The sequence below is a fragment of the Microtus ochrogaster genome, unplaced genomic scaffold, assembly GCF_000317375.1.
Source record: "Microtus ochrogaster isolate Prairie Vole_2 unplaced genomic scaffold, MicOch1.0 UNK142, whole genome shotgun sequence".
In the NCBI taxonomy this organism is placed as follows: domain Eukaryota; kingdom Metazoa; phylum Chordata; class Mammalia; order Rodentia; family Cricetidae; genus Microtus; species Microtus ochrogaster.
Window position 1 is genome coordinate 333,613 of NW_004949240.1, and position 16,954 is coordinate 350,566.

Below are 16,954 nucleotides of genomic sequence, written 5' to 3' on the forward strand. Positions count from 1 at the left end.
AGTTTCCAACTTGCATAAAATAAAGGCTCTTTGCTTTTACATAAGGAACTCTGTCTTCTTTTTGACTTTTGGGGAACTTTGCGTGTTTAGACATAACACGAGTAAGAAAAGATTAAAAGATTATAAAAAAAATTTGGCCAAATGGTGGTAGTGCAATCCTTTAATTTCAGCATTTGGGAGGCAGAAGGTAGACTTCTGTGAATTTTAGACCAGCCTCATCTATGGAGCGAGTTCTGGGACAGCCAGGGCTGTTAAATGGAGAAACCCTGTCTGGAAAAACAAAACAAAATAGAAAGAAAGAGAGAGAAAGACAGGAGGAGAGGGAAAGTGGGAGAGAGAGGGAGAGAGGAGGAAAGGGAGAGAGAAGAGAGGAAGAGAGGGAGAGAGGAAGCGAGAGAAAGTTATCATCTGTAGTAAACGTGCCACTCATAATGCCTGAAACAAATTCTACAGCCAGACCCTATAACTTTGTTGGCACTGGAAAATTGTCATCCGGTTTTGTTTGTTGAAATCACCTTAGTCGTGTAGGGGCTGGCCCACATGCCACTCTTCCTGAGTGTTCTACAAGATCTATCACCCAGGTGTGCTCAGGGGACTTCCTTCTGGAGAGCTCGGCAGGGCCTGCACTGAGGTGTTCAGCTGAGGAATTCGTCTGCAGAGACTCTTATCTAGGTTTACATATTTACATTTTTTCCCTTCCCATTTTACTAAAAAGCGATCTTCTTAGGCCAAGAAAGCTGAACTGTGAGGATGAGAAATGACAGGGATATTGAAATGATCCCAAGGCTCCAGACAAAAATCTCACTTAACAGTCAAGGTGGTTATTCCAGTGGAAGCAACACCTCAGCCCCTGGAATTCACTTACACAACCGCTCCCCGGGAGTTATTTGCATATTGCTTGCCTGCTTTTTGTTGGGGGTAGAGAAATTTTGATCCTTGCTGGGGGTTCCGGATGAGGCTGGGGCCGAGGGGCGTGGCCCGACGAGAAGCTTGAGTCAGGGTTGTGGAGGAGGATGAGAAATGCTCTAGGGTTGGTCCGCTGCAGCGCCTCCCCTGCCCGGGACCGCCCTTGCTCCAAGGATACAACAGGTCGGTGCCAGAGACTAGGGCCAGTTGATCCGGAGAGCCTCGCAAGTGAAGGAGTGTGGAGCCAGGTGCTGCGCCCTTTATGTCTGAGGACTCTGGCGGCTTGTCCAACAGCGACGAGGACGAGCCGCCGGATGAGATAGGTGACAACCGGCCCGCGTACATCAACGGGGACGACGAAGAGCTGCAGGAGGTGATAGGTGAGAACCTGCCAGAGGCCATCAACCGGAACAACGAAGAGCAGCATTTGGTAGGAGGTAAGATCCCTGGGGCTATGCGTAGGCACTCTGGGCAGGAGCCTCAGGCACAGGGCATGCACCTGGGGTGGGGCTCCTTCCGGGAAAGACTTACCTGAGACAGAAGTGTCCTGGGCAGAAAGGCTTGTGGATGGGTGGCAGGCCTTGTTAAGGTGGTTGTGGGGTTCGTGGGCAGAGCAGTGTGTCCCTGGGATTGTGGACCATGGGCACTTCAGTCCATTCCTGTATCCACACAGTGCACCACAACGACTCTAGAGAAACTTTAAAGGAGCATCAGCTAACCATCAGTTTTCCTTTACATACAATAGCGTCATTTAATTTCTTTTCTCAAGTTTGTTTCTTCAAGGTGGATCCTGGGGTGTTGATTGCTTTGGCAGGTTATTTAGTCTAGGGGTTGTAACCCACCCTGCAGTTCAGTTATTCCAGGGTCCCGGAGAGGCACTATCTGTAAGATATGAGCTGAGAGAGAGGAAGGAGGCCATGCTAGGTTTTTCACAGCATCCTTTTATTAGAGATGGGGTACAGCTTATATAGGGTAAGGAGTTGGGGGTTGGGCACACGGGACTGGGCTCTGCCACGTGGTTCACATTGGTCACGTGGTTCTCGTTGGTCACGTAGGCCAGGAAGTCACAACTAGGAGATGACACACCTAGTTCTCTAGATAGTTTGGAATGTGGGTGGGTTCCACTAACAGATAGCTCTCCATTAACAGCCAACTTGGGTGTGGGGTAGGCTCTGTCAATAGAACGATTTCTAACACAATTAGGGGTGTGGGGTTCTCTGCAGACTCCCCAGGGTGATGGTTCCTGCAATGATTTTAGGAGGAAATTGGCTCCTGACAGATCCGTAGATTCCCCAGGGTGATGGTTCCTATAATGATTTTAGGAGGAAATTGGCTCCTGACACTGGGGCCTGTGATTAATTCTATAAGATACATGACCAAAGAACTCTGGCCTACCTTGGGTGCAGGGACAAAATTTACTTGATCATCAGCCTGTTTTTCCAGAGGCAGAATTCATGGGTCAATAGTGCATTAAACTTCCTTCTTAGTTTCCTTCCTTGGCAAATCTCACCTCTAACAAAGGGGAAGGTGACTTCAGCCTATTTTTGCCCTTTTTCCCCTCTTATTGGAACACTTGGCCAAATAACCAAAACTATTTCCCTAGCCATCTTTATTGCCCTAACCGAGAAGGTCCAATTAAATCATTGATGTAAGTAATCATCATAGCGTTCATAAAATCAAATCATCAGTGATCTCATAAAGATCATCAAGTCAACTGATCAGTGAGGAGCGGAATTTAATGCCACCAAGGCCAGATACACGGAACACGGCCACAGGAAGCAGGAGGAAGCACTGCAGAAGCAGGCATTCTGGAGACAGTTGTCAGTCCCCTCGCCCCCCTGGGGAGGGGGCTTTGCTGAACAGCCCTTCTGGCTTTGTATAGCAAAGTAGGTGTCTGGATTTCTACTGGACTGGTTGGGGGAACCTGGGCATGCTCAGGCATGTCGCTGCCATCCAGTGCCCCTAAAGTGCCCCTGCTCACACCTCCCCACTACCTTCTTTTCTGGGCTCCCACAGTAGACCCCCCAACCTGCATGTGCTTTCTTATCCCTAACCTCCAGGCTGTCAGTAATTCTCCCCTTTCCCTAGGACACAGATGTACTCCTTCAGGTCTTAAAGGATTCTGTGGCACCAGGGAACAATCTCTGTTCTACTTTACCTAGTGCTGCATCCCAGGATTTTCAGTAGGTCGGGCATGGGAGACTGATCCCACCTCTAAATCCATCTACAGTTTCAGGTTATGATAAATGACAGGAAAAGGACATTGGACATTGCTGTTTTAAAACCGTATCCTCTCATTTTGGAAAGTTTCCATTTCATTCTTTAAATCTCTTTCCCTTTAATTTAAAACTTTTAAAATCCATTTTACATGTATGTGTGTTTTGCCTGCTTGTCTGTGCACCACATGCATGCCTGCAGCCCACAAATATCAGAAGAAGGTGTTGAATCCCCTGGACCTGGACTTAAGCAACTGTGAGCCACTGTGTGGGTGCTGGAAATGAACCGAGTCCTCACTCTGAAAGGGCAGCAAATGCTCTTCATTGCTGAGACATGACAATATCACTACTTTAATATTTTTGTTTAGGAGTAGAATATTTCTTAAAAAATGGAGTTCACAATTATTATTAGATCAACGGTCTAATGGCAGCCTCAGGAGATCAGGAGATAAGTTCCTCTAGGTGGACAGGCCCCTGATGTGGTGGAAATACTGTTCTTGGAGGTGTGGGACAAACTGAAGAGGAAAGCCTTCTAACCAGGCCTCTCTTGAATCCCTGAGCCCTAGCCCGTGCCATCTAGTGTACACCTAAAGTGCCCCCACCTCTTACCCAGGATTCTCAAAAAGACTGAAGAACCCACCCTCTTTATGGTAGAGCAGCAGGTCTAGGTCTGCTTTGCTGTCCCCAGCTTTGAGTTGTGGCTAGGCCCTCAGGTACCACCAAGTCACTTATTCCTCAAAGTAGCCAAAGCACCTGCTATTCTGGGAGAAATTACAAACGTAAAGATTTCCTTCCTTCTTTGGACTTATCTATGGTCTGAAAACTGTAGCCAAGTTGTCATGGCAATGGGCCGAAGTCCATAAAGCAACTGACTTAGGTGAAAGTTGGGGACCCAGCTCTCTCAAACTCTCTGCAGCCTCTCTGACGCTTTCACCTCCTCTGACTAATACCAAAAGGGAAAGCTCACGAACAATACTACTGTTTCTCAGCTAAACCAAGTACTTCTGAGGAATTAGGGGCTAGATAAATTCCATGTAGGCCTTAAGAGAGCCCATGACTAAGCAATAAAGATGGAGAACTTCCAAGATGGCGGCTTCTTCATCACCTTCCAGACCTGAGACCAAGCCTAGGGCTGGCAAGCTCTTTCTCCTGTCAATGGCGCCCCCTGCTGCTGAAAGACTGAACAGCTCATGGTCTGAGTAGGATCTGTGTTTTGATTGACACATTAAAATTAACACGTTCATTGTTTCATTATGATGAATATATTAGGAATCACCTCAGCTATTTTTAGAAACGCCGCGTTATTGTGAACTGTAATCATCCTACTGAGCCTTTTAACACCGGATCTGACACCACTTTATTGTAAATATTGTCTACTTCCTCTCTACCTCCCCAAGAGATATTTGTACTTGATTGTGTATTTTAACACTGTTCACAATAACCAGCACATGGTACCCACCTGTATCTATCCTTGAATAAATGAGGAAAATTGTGGTCCATCCTCCCAAATATAGTGCAGCAATAAGAGATGATGGGGCGATGCCTTTGGTGCTATCATGGATGGACCTGGGTGACAGATTGAGAGAAATTAGTCAGGCATTGAAAGTCTAACACTGCCGCATCAGTCAGAACTAGCTAAAATCAGATAGGAGTTTATATAATTATTTTCTTGGATTTGGAAAGATTTTTCTTTTTAAAGCATGATGCAAAACTAGAAATCACAAGGAAGCCTATAAATTCAGAAGCATGCAAGCACAACATTATAGAAAGAAGTTGTGAAAAGCTGGCAGGAAACTTGTTGAAAAGGGAGAAGAAGAAACAAGTTGTGGCAGTTCGGGTTTCTTTTCAAAGTAAGCTGGAAGGAGACTTTTCTGTGGCCCACTGCCTTTAAGCTTGCTTAAGCTTGCTGATTAGTATAGGAACAGGAACGTCTGAGTCAGAAGCCTTTGGGACATTTGGGCTGGTAAAGTGGTGTAAGAACTAGGCAAGTGGAAAGGGTGTGGTGGGCCAGAGGAATGTGGGGACAACCCTGGGCACCTGGAAGCTGCCAGAAAGACTGCAGGAGTGGACTAGGGCATGGTGGGCACAGGCGGTAAGCCAACCCAGGAAGTGTGTGGAAGGGAGCTAGTGCTTTGGGTTCCTGCTAAGCCAGGCCCCTGCTGTGCGTGCATCCCTGTAAATGCACTCTGGTGGAGTGGCATGTTCTGGACTAATTGAAAGCAGGCAGAGGCATGTCCGCCTGAGGAATGTGGGTGTGGGAAATAACGCACACACGGGGAACTTGGCAGTAATGGCCACTGTAGAGCAGCTCCAGCAAACAGCTTGCTTCCTACAGGTAAAAGATGTATTATAGCGTTGTTGGGAATATTTAATTAAAAAATGAATGCAGAGAGCTGTGAAGAGTTTTGCTCATCTCTTTGGCTGTGACGAGCTAAAGCAGAGTGCTGAAAGAACGGTGGAGCAAGAGTTCACTGCTGTGTCCACCAGAAGCCTTCATACAGCTGCCCCACGACCTCCTGAAAGAGTTCACTGCTGTGTCCACCAGAAGCCTTCATACAGCTGCCCCACGACCTCCTGATAGACATTCTCAGCAGTGACAACTGCCCCACGACCTCCTGATAGACATTCTCAGCCGTGGCAACTGCTCCATGACCTCCTGATAGACATTCTCAGCCGTGGCAACTGCCCCACGACCTCCTGATAGACATTCTCAGCCGTGGCAACTGCTCCACGACCTCCTGATGGACATTCTCAGAAGTGGCAATTTAAATGCAGAAAAGGAAGAAACAGCTCGAGAAGCTGCGTTGCTGTGGCTAGAGTATGACACAGATTCACAATCCCAGTATTTGTCTTCGGTTTTAGCCAAATCAGAATTGATGCACTTTCAGAAGTCGCACAGAGAGCTTGGTTCCAGGGACTCCAACCCAGCAATAAGCCTGCTGTGGCTCAAGGTCTTTATAAGTCTATGGCCAAGTTTTTCAAACCAACTTGGGATGACTAAGGAGGACATGATGGTTCTCATTGAAGCATCATCAGAAAACCCTTGTAGTCTTTACTCTTCTGTCTGTTATAGCCCTCGGGCAGAAAAGGTTTCCAAGTTATGCAGCCTGCCAGCTGATTTGCATAAAGTTGGGACAATTGTAACCCGTGATAATGATATTTACATAGCAGGGGGTCAGGTGCCCCTGAAAAACACAAAAACAAACACAGTAAGACAGGGAAACTGCAGACCGCCTTCTGAACTGTGAATTGCTTTTACTGGTGTGATGCCCAACAAAGTACCTGGTTTCCGAAGACGCAGATGCTCTTCATCCTCACAAAGCCACTTTTGGTTTGCTGTGAAGACTGTATCTATGCAATTGGAGGAGACAGTGTTGGTGGAGAACCTAATCGAGGGCTGCAGAAAGATACCACACTGAGAAGGATGAGTGGACAGTGGGGAGCCCCTTCCCGTGGGCTTGGCAGTGGAGAGCAGCCGTTGTGGTTCATGAGTGCATTTATGTGATGACATTGAACCTCAGGTCTGACTTGTGGGTAGAGATGGCCGTGGGGCAGACTAGCAGATCTTTTGCTTCAGCTGCAGCTTTTGGTGATAAAATTTTCTCTATTGGGGGTTGCATATTGCTACCAGTTCTGGCATAGGAGTCCTCTCTGGCACTGTAGATGGGCTTCAGTAACTGGAAATATACGATGTGAATAAAAATAAATGGCAGCCAACATCCCTGCTAAAAGGTACTCTGATCCCTGTGTTAGAGCTGTTGTGATTTCAAATTCCCTTTGTGTGTTTATGCGAGAAACCCATTTAAAGGAACGAGCTAAATATGTCACCTGCCGGTATGATTTGGGACTTGATCAGTGGTCTCTGCGGCAGCACATATCTGAATGTGTACTGTGAGACCTAGAGAGAGATTTTCGATGCACTGCGGGAAAATATCCATTCTGTCTTAAAAAATCTCTTTGGAAGCCACCAGCTTACTTTTTTCACCAGATGGAACTGAGGAGTTTGAAGTGGATGGAGAAATGGTTGCACTTCCCCCTGTATAGGGGAGTTGAGGGGGTGCACATACCGGACTAGTGCTAGCCTTTGCTAAATGGGAGGATATAAAAGGACCAAGTATGAGTACATAAAAATCTATCTCTGATACATTTTAATTTTATGGCCTACTTAATATTTGCATCAGTATAATATATACCAGTGTGTCATACAGAAATATATGCTTCTGTAATATGAAATAGGTTTTTTGATAACTGAGAGACTTTGATGTGTATCATGTGAGCATGAGTCTGCATTATCTAACATGTTAGCCCTGTGTATGTACAGTCCAGAACTTCACTTTTTAAAGGAATTTCCTGTTGCTAGTGTGGTATACCAAAATTGTGCTGAGGTTATTTTAGTATATGTATTGATAATCTTGTACTTCTAAAGTCCTGGAATATAGTTTTTCTAGCATAATTCAGCTGCACTTAACACTAATGGTCATGTCAGTCTAGAGACGTCTTTCAAATGCTATACTGATTTTGAGGAAGATCTCCTCTGTGTCTGTGACATCACACAGGGAAGCTGTGACTGCAGGACCAGTCTCACCCTTCCACTAGGTGCATGCATTCCCTTCCCACTGACTGTACTTGTCCATCTAGAGTACAGGCTGTCCAGTCAGCGGGCCACTTACCAGGTGTGGACTTAAGTTGCTGGGCTTGCAAATGAATTGCTGGTCCCTCATTTTGTAGGTCATTGTGGATCTTTAATTAGTAAATGTCTCCACCTTCTGTTTTACATTAACATTGGCTCATGCATATAACTACCTGCTTCTGATATAGTTCTCCATCTTAAAAAGGTTTAGACTGGATTAACCAGGTCATTACATTTTTATACAAGCATTACTGTACAGTGATTGTGTATAGGTATCTCTCAGGTGTTATTTTTTTAACCTGATGTGTGCATGTTTGAGGGGTGGGGGGTAGGAAGGTGACCCATGCAGGAATTGTGTGCACTGAGTGTGCAGGAGAACAGACTAGCATTGCTCTGGCATTAATCCCAAGAACCACTAGCAGCTCTGGGGCACCATCAATGCAACGTGAGCACAGGTGTCTCGTGACAAACATTGCAGGCATGTTCAAATGCTCTGTCACTGTATTTTGAATGACATTAATTTATTAAATAAATTGTATATAATCAGTTAAAAATTAACTAGGCAAGTGCAGGCTTGTGTCCAACTTGTTTCTTGTGTTGAGAGTGTTTGTTTACCTTGTCTTCAGCTTGGGGAATGATTGTAAATGTTCCATTTTTTACAGTGATCCTTAAAACTGCTACAAACATTTACATAAAGGTTTCTTTTTTTTTTTCTCGAACCTTAAATGCAGGCTTTCCTTTTCAGCATGAAGTATGTGGGTAGGATGGGGGCACATCACTGTGTTGTACACTTCCTGGACAAACAGCTTCATAGTGACTGCACAAGTTTGCCTTTCTAAAGGAAAATCATGAAGTTCATATCAACATCTAATTATTCAACCTCCTGTTATTTAGACAGCGATTTTACTCTTGAATCTAAGATGATTTTGCCCAAGACAAGTTCACAAACATTCTCCCCACTTTATAAAATTTCAATGACTTTACAACATTGAGCTTTGTGCTCAGGTCTACAATCTTGTTTTTAGCAGACAGACACCAGGTTGTTTCAGTAGCACATACTGGATGGAGTGACCTACCATTTCCTGTCTAAAAGTCACTCATCTCTGTTAAATATCTGTTGACCATGATTGTTAGATATCATTTCTGGAGCCTTTTTTTTCCTGCTGAATTGTTCTAGTGTCTTTTGCTTGTACCAGGCTGTCTTTGTTCCTGTTCTCATAAATCATGAGATTAGGCAGTGTGATTTCTCTGAATTCCACCCTTCTTCAGAATCATTTTTGGCTCTTCTAGTTTCTTTTTCATTTTCATAAGTTTGATGCTATGATTTTTTTTCTGAAAGCACTCTCACAACCCATCCCTGGAAGTGAAACTGTGTTGCATGTATAAACTTGTTTAGGATTTGTTGACATATGAGCAATAGTGAGTGTTTTATTTTATTATATAGCATTTACTTATATTGTTGTGTTTTGAATAGAACTTGGGAGTCAGATAATAGAGTAACAACTGTTGGGGATCTTCCCTGGACCGGCCCTCTCCATATCCTGGCCAAAGGAAACCTGCCAAGTAGCGGCTCCACCCCTGAGGATATTTAAGGTCTGGCCCATGTAATTCCCCATGTGGCTTGTCCTCTTTCCTGGACTACCCGGGTATGTTTTGCTCAGAATAAACCTGGGCTTAGTACTTTGTCCTGATCTGACTTATCGTATCAGCGGAGTTGTTCACTACTGGGTTATTTGTACCAGAAAAGAGAAGCAATGGAGACGCAACCAGTGAACTTCTCTCTCTCTTCTTTCCTTATCCAAATGGGCTCATGAATCTTTCTCCGCCCCTTCCTACTACTTCCAATGTCTCTCTATTTATATCTTTGCTCCTTCAACTAATTCTGGTCAGGTAGTTGCCTGTTGCACCTCTGATTCGATGTTAAACCTTATTGGCAGTCTTGGAATGCCAGTGTGAATAAATATCCCTCAACAATTACGTGCCTTGATTTCTTTCCTTTTTTATTTTTTAAAAATTATGCATATGGGTGTTTTACCTGCATAAATATCTGTGCATCACATGCATTCCTAGTGCCCACCAAAGTTAGGAAAGGGTGTCAGATTTCTGAAACTGGAATTCTAGATAATTGTAAGCTACTGTGTGGGTTCTGGAATCAAACCCAAGTTCTCTGCAAGAAAAGCTTAACCACTGAGCTGATTCTCCAGCCTTGTCCTGATTTATTCATAATTTTAAATGTAGTTTTTGATTATGAACTTTTTAAGATTTATATGTTATGGGTTTTGGCATTACTGTAAATGGTGTTGTTTTAGACATTAATTCCCGTTGGACAGGAAAACGTAGCTAAATTCACCATGCTGACATTGTGTCATACATTTTTGTAGACTCATTTTTTACATCCAGTAGTCTTTTGTAGATTTGTTAAAATTTTTATGGTAGAACCATGTCATCTGAGATGAGAAACACTTCATCTGTTTTTAAGATGTGTAAACCTTCTTTCTTTCTTTAAGGGTATCTTTCCCTCTCTTAGGACTGGAGGGGTAGGGAGCAGGGTGAGTAGGGGTGTGGGAGGAGGGGAGGAAGTGGAAATTTTGAATGGTATTATTTATAAAGTAATAAAAATTAAAAAAAACATCTTATTTTATGCATATGGCTCTTTTGCCTGCACATTTGTTCACCACATGATGGCCTGGTGCCTCTAGAGGTGATGAGTCCCCTGGAACTGGAGTTGACACAGTTGTGAGCACTGGGAATTGAACCTGTGTCCTCTGGAAGATCAGCAAGTGAGTTAACTCCTGAGGCATTCTCTGGCCTCATGACCCTGTTTCTTTGCCCTGGCTGGACCTCCTGTGAAGTCTTCCTGGAGTAGAGAGCAGAAATTTAACTCCTGCTCCTGAATGCTGGGAAAGCATTCATAACTGCACCCTTGGGAATGAAGCAGACTGCAGTTGTAGTTATTGTTCTGTGTTTAATTGATGATAACATTTGTCGGGTTGAGGAAGTTGCTCTAATTCCTATTTTCATGTAATTTTGCTGTATATTGATATTTCTATTTTTCTCTTTTCTTGGTGTGTTAATTGGTCTAATTACACGGAGTTTTCCCTAATGTTTCTGTTACTCCTAACCAGAACACTTTCTGGAGAGAAATCCAGCCAATTGTTGGTGTTGTCTTTCACTGTGATCTTCAGTCCCTTAGGTTTCTGCTCTTTCATGATTCACCCTCAGTTTCCGTAACTAGAAGACCCCTGGGAAGTTGTGTTTCTGGCATCTCTGGTCTTCTTTCCACCATGGCCATCCTTTATGGACCAGGGCCTTCTTTGAAAGGGGTTTGCAGCACTCTTTCAGATACTTGTAGGCAATTGTAAAGTGGGTGTTTGTGCTAAGTTTCTTTAACTTTCCTTAAGAAATTCTCCAAGTTGGCATTCTTATGTTTATATTTTACAGGTAAAAAGCTCCAAGAAAAATGTCTCAGAATCGTCTCCCCCATCTCTCCTGCTAGGCTTCACTGCTGCTATGCAGTGATCATCGTCCTCACTGGAGCTGTAATTGCACTTTCTGTGGCTCTGTCATTGTCAGGTGAGTGACATTCTCCAGATCCTGCAGCATTCTGTCCACATCCACACTGTCAGTTACATTTTGTTGTAAGGAGCGTGGGACTCCTTTGCTCTGTCTGGCACGGCTAGCTTATACCAGAAATACTCACACAAAAATTGTATAAATTAAATCAATGCTTGGCCCATTATCTCTAGCCTCTTATTGGCTAACTTTTATGTCTTCGTTTAACCCATTTCCATTAATCTGTATCACCACGTTGGCGTGGCTTACTGGGAAAGATTCAGCAGGTCTGACCTGGCAGCTCCCTGGGGGCTCTCTCTCTTTTCTGCTTTCTTTCTCCCAGAATTCAGTTCTGTCTACTCCACCTACCTACATTCTGCCCTATCAAAAGGCTAAGGCAGTTTCATTATTCAATCAATGAAAGCAACACATAGACAGAAGGACCTCCTACACCAACACTTACTGAGCATTGTGAGCCAGGCACTGTGGGAAGGGCTAAGAGAAAACACACTGGAAAATCCTGTTCTCTGGGAACTTGGTAGGAATTTTCAGAAAAAGCTGTGGTGTGCACAGGAGGCCAGACTCAGCATCGCTGGGAAGATGACATTTAGCAACCTCTAGACAGAGGTGCAGACGACATATATCTACCTGGGGAACGATTCAATGCAGTGGACAAGGAAAGGAAAACCCAAAGGAGGAGCCTCAAGGAAGCTGCTGCAGCTAGGGGCAGTGAAGGCAGTGAAGAGTTATATGGTTGGGGAAGGTACAGAACATCTCATCCCAACCATGACTCATGGTTTCCGTTAATGTCTTCTACCATGGTCTGAAAATACTAAATAGAATGTTCCAGAAATATATGATTCCCAAGCTTTTAGACTGTTCTAAATTATGTGATAAAATCTGAACAGCTTTCCTGCCATAGCTGGAATAAATGTTCCATGATACTGTTTTATAAAATCCACTTTGGCCAGTGGATGCGCATGCCTTCAATTCCAGCACTTGGGAGACAGAGGCAGGCCGATCTCTGTGAGTTCAAGGCCAGCCTGGTCTCCAAGAGCTAGTTTCAGGACAGGTTCCAAACCTACAGAGAAACCCTGTTTCAAAAACAAAATAAAATCAACTTTAACCACATCAGGGAATAATACACAAGTCTAAACATGGACAAAATTTGCCAGTAAGACTTAATCATTGTAACCTATACTATCATGTATCTCTGCAAAGACTCAGACGAAAAGAAGTGGCTGTCGCCCTCAGTGCCTGTTGCGTTTGTCCCCGTCATTAAAGCCTCGTGGTACTGAGTATTGGAACAGGGAACATTTACAGCAAATCTACCTCCACCAAAAATAAGTGTGTGTATGTGTGTGATTTCTAGTATTTAATATTTCTTATCAAATAATTTATTTCAAGGCTCAGTAGCACTTCAAAAGAGCCATGCATTCGGTTTTGTGTGTTAAAGGAAGAAAAATGCAAAGTTATGAAAAAAATATTTGTTTTTCTAAGCAGTCCTCCGAAAGCTTGCACATTCAGAGCTTACACACACACACACACACACACACACACACACACACACACAATCACTCTATTGTGATAGACTCACAAATGAACACATCACACTGCTCCGTTAGCATAGCCACTCCAACACTGGCCAAATCTCAAACCCTGTGAATCTCACTGAACTTCCACCTGAAAGACCCTCCAAGAGTGTCTTTCCTCCGGGGAGACCCTTCCCAAGGAGCAGCGAAACCACTTATATGGATGCAAACAGCAAGAGGTTTATTCAGATACACAGGTACCTGGGGCGACAAAGTCTCTCGGAGGACTTGTGCGCCTTCAGGTCGGGGTAATGGGTTTATATATGTTTTGGGGAGCAAAAAGCACGGTACAGAAGCGAGACGTGTAGTTACAGGGTTTTCATTGGTCAGTTTGAATGTGGCCGAGTTCAGGTCGGGACAAGGTCCCTAGGAGAATTCAGATATGGGCTGCCTTGGCTCTTATCTGGGGCAGACAGAGTGTCTTTCTCGGTATTCACCGTTTCTCGACACCCAGCCATATTCTTGGTATTCCCCCGTTCCTCCCCCAGCCCAGCCACAGGTGTCTCTATCTTGTTTTGGCAGCTTCTAAACTGCCCTTTGTTCAAACCCTGAATATTCAGTACAAGCCTTGCTAAATGGCGTTACCGGTGCTAAGTTGTTTAACAAGCTGGGCGGGGGTCTCTCACACCCAGTTAGAAAAGCCAGTCTGAAGCCATGGAACACTCGTTATGGTTTTAGATTTTCACTATATTTATATTTTTATACACTTATTGGCCACGATGAGAAAAAACATCAGCAACTCTGACTAGAAAAGCAATGCTCTTTATAGTCCTATTCATGGCTTATATGCCCTTGCTGCATCCTGTCGTTGCTCATCACCTTACATCACTCTCCTTGTTCTCCAGTCTGCGTGTTACACCATGCCCTCAGTCACAGCTGTTCACACTGTGCGTCCCAGGCTGGGACAAACATATGAGGGAGTGTATGGGGTCTATTTCTCGCTGAGTTTGTGTGACCTTGTTTAATAGTATACTTTGTAGATCCCCCACTTTTCTACAAGTATCAATTTTTCTTTATGTCTGATTAACTTACTGCTTACACATGTACCACATTTTCATTACTTGTTCATCAGTTGATGGGCATCTAGGTCAGGTCCATTTTGCTGCTATTGTACACAGGGCAGCAGTAGACATGGATGTGCAAGTCTCTGTGTTATGATGTAGTGTTCTCTCATATATACCCAGGAGTGGCATAGCTGAGTCACAAAAGGTCTGTTTGTAACTTTTGAAAGGAGCCTCCGTATTGGATGTATCAGTTTATAATCCCACCAGAAATAAATAAGTGTCCCTATTTCTGCAGAGTTCTGAACTCTACTGTGAAGTTTGTTAATAATTGCCATTCTGACAGTCTCTAAGGAGAGCCAGCATACATTCATGTGGATTTAATGTAAGTGTACATGATAACAGGAAGGCCTTAATCAAAGTTTGGTATAGAAAAGCCAATGCCATGTTTGTATGTTAGTATTTGTTCATAGTTAAATCCAGAGAAGTGAGGAGTTCTCTTTATTTTGTCATTACAAAAGCAGGAAAGACAGAACAGGTCTCAAGCACGAATACCTATGCTGTTTGCCCAAGAAACTGGATTGGATTTGGAAATAAATGTTTTTATTTTTCTGAAGACACGAATAACCAGACAGCCAGTGATAACTACTGCATGGCAAGAGGGGCCCAACTAGCTAAATTTGACAGCCAAGAGGAGCTGGTAAGAAATGATCTAAGTAGGTTTGTTGTTTGTTCTGTTGAATATTTACTGCCTTGAGATAGGGACCTTAAGGCTGCAGCATGAGGGAGGATTCCATCCCAGGCATACAGGGATCATGGTGGGGGTGGGGCACATATTAGTATGTGCCATTTATGATAGTAACCCATCAGGCTTTCACCCTGAGATACTCCAAAGACATTCTCTCCTGTAGTGCTTATAGTCAACCTGCATGGCCAGACATTGACAGAGAAACATGGTGGTCATGTAAGTCTTTGTCCAAGCTGGCGGGTGTTGCAAACTTAAGGAGACAACTGTTAATAACTGTAAATACAGGCTTAACAAGGGACCATGTCAGCCACAGAAGGAGAGGTTGTTGTTAGTGTACTATGGATTACGGCTGTGAAATACATCTACTGAGAACTGAGGATTATTTAGTCTCCAAAGTCAATGACCCTCAGTTCAAACCTCCTGCCATGCTGAGAGGAGGCTGTAGCTTGGAGACACTCAATGGTATATGATGTCGAGAGACACATATATTTGTTTTCCGTGTTTTATGACAGAATTTCCTGAATAGATACAAGGGAGATTCTGACCACTGGATCGGCCTGCACAGAGAGTCATCAGAGCACCCTTGGATATGGACAGATAACACTGAATATAACAACTGGTATGTGTTCAGACCTCTTTTCTTTCTTCTGTATTCATGTATTGTGATGTGTGTGAGCTGTGGCTATGAGAGAAAAAAGTCTGAGTCATGTGACGCCAACTGTACTGGTATGGAAGAAAAATAAACCCTTGGGCTGGAGGTGTGCCTTGGCGTTGGTTGTGTGTTAATGCAACAGCCAGTCCCCAGAAACTCCACATCCCAGCAAATTTACATGTGTTAGAGTCACCTAGTGTTGTTCCTCTCCAAATCTTTATCCTGATGACGGCATCTGGGGTAGATGCTGTCTGCTCTCAGCACTTGGAATCTCACATTGCTACTAACTGCCATTGTGGGATGCAGACAGAAGTGCTGATGGCCACTAAGTGCTCTGAAACTCCAGGAAGTCACTGCAGAGCTGCTGGACAGGACTTACTTGTCAGACAGATGTATGCACAGTTGCACCTGTCACTGAAGCAGAGACTCCAGGGTCTTTGGAAACCTTCTCTAAAATCTCATTATCAAAGAGCACCCACGACAGCACTGGATGTCAGCATAGCCATTTTGAATAGTTTCATTTCTCTGGAATGGTGAATGTCCATTATTAAAGACCTTTGCAATTTACTAAGTGCATTTTCTCCCCCTTTCATACAAGTGAGAAATTTGTCAAGATAAAATTGAAAACCATCCTTAGATGCTACCCATGGCTGAGTGAAGTTCATGTGAACATGGCAGACGGCAGCAGTCAAATGCTTTGTACACACAGTACAGGGTCCAACATGGATGACTGAGAAAGATGTGGTCTCCAAATGGAACCGCAAGAATGGAAAAGTCACTAGGTGTAACACTAGTGCTGGTGATTCCTCATGGCCTCTGCCTTTCTGTGATCCGTGCTATAAACAAGCAGTGGACATGAGTAAGATATCTACTGGGGGAATGCAGTGGCCAACGCTGCAGAAATTTTGTTTGTTGTTTGTTTTAGGTTTCCCATCCGAGGAGAAGAAAACTATGCCTACATGAGTGACAATAAAATCAGCAGTGCCAGGAACTACACGCATAAGAAGTGCATTTGTAGCAAGCCCTACAGCTATATTTGGCCATGTCCAGTAGTTTCACAACTTGTGTAATATGCCAGAGACCAACTTTGACAAAAATACCACTGACCATGGTATGAACTTGGGGATTAGAAGTGTTAGTAAAGTATACAAAGATGTGAGTAAAAATAATAAAACAGGAAACATAGGAAAGTACCAGGAGGGAGTTCCAGTGAATACTGAAAATTTGTCCAGGTTTAATTTTCCATACACTTTTATACCCCAATACAACAGAGAGAAGAAGACAAAAGACTACTTTAACATCATACAAAGGACAAGTAGCACATTTATTTACTTCAATACTTTGAGTGATCAAGTCAAGAGCATTCTGTTGTTTAGGCAGTGAGCCTACCCTAGACCAAGTATCCTGAAGGCACTCACTCCCATGGTCAAACCTTCTATTTCAAAAGTAGGAGCAGAAATATGCTTGAATATCCTGACCTTTGAATATCCTGATCTACCTGTATGGGTCATCTCAATGTCAAAAGAAGCAAGTAACCACACCCCTAGGACAGGATGTGTAGACACAATTTTGAGCATCCTCAAACTCTCTGACCTTCAGAAAAAGTCGAATAAGGGGCTTATATAAGTTATAAGAGTTAATAAGAAGCCTCAGATAA

The 16,954-nt window shown here is 43.7% G+C and overlaps 1 protein-coding gene and 1 pseudogene across 1 annotated transcript; both read left to right on the forward strand.

Moving 5' to 3' along the window:
• The first annotated feature begins 962 nt into the window (after window positions 1–962).
• LOC101983052 (C-type lectin domain family 2 member D11-like) lies at window positions 963–16,491 on the forward strand. Its single transcript, XM_005371946.3, has 5 exons — window positions 963–1,343; window positions 11,194–11,325; window positions 14,422–14,597; window positions 15,158–15,264; window positions 16,223–16,491. The coding sequence occupies exons 1-5, from the start codon at window positions 1,169–1,171 to the stop codon at window positions 16,365–16,367; spliced, it is 735 nt and encodes a 244-aa protein (XP_005372003.1). The 5' UTR covers window positions 963–1,168; the 3' UTR covers window positions 16,368–16,491.
• Window positions 5,302–7,166, forward strand: LOC101981908 (annotated as a pseudogene).
• Window positions 16,492–16,954: the final 463 nt, after the last annotated feature.

Excerpts from the sequence above, each read along its gene's own strand:
- LOC101983052 (XM_005371946.3), top strand. The coding sequence starts at position 1,169 with ATGTCTGAGGACTCTGGCGGCTTGTCCAACAGCGACGAGGACGAGCCG. Across the intron at positions 1,344-11,193 it reads AGAGCAGCATTTGGTAGGAG|GTAAAAAGCTCCAAGAAAAA; the intron begins GTAAGATCCCTG and ends TATATTTTACAG. Across the intron at positions 14,598-15,157 it reads TTGACAGCCAAGAGGAGCTG|AATTTCCTGAATAGATACAA; the intron begins GTAAGAAATGAT and ends GTTTTATGACAG.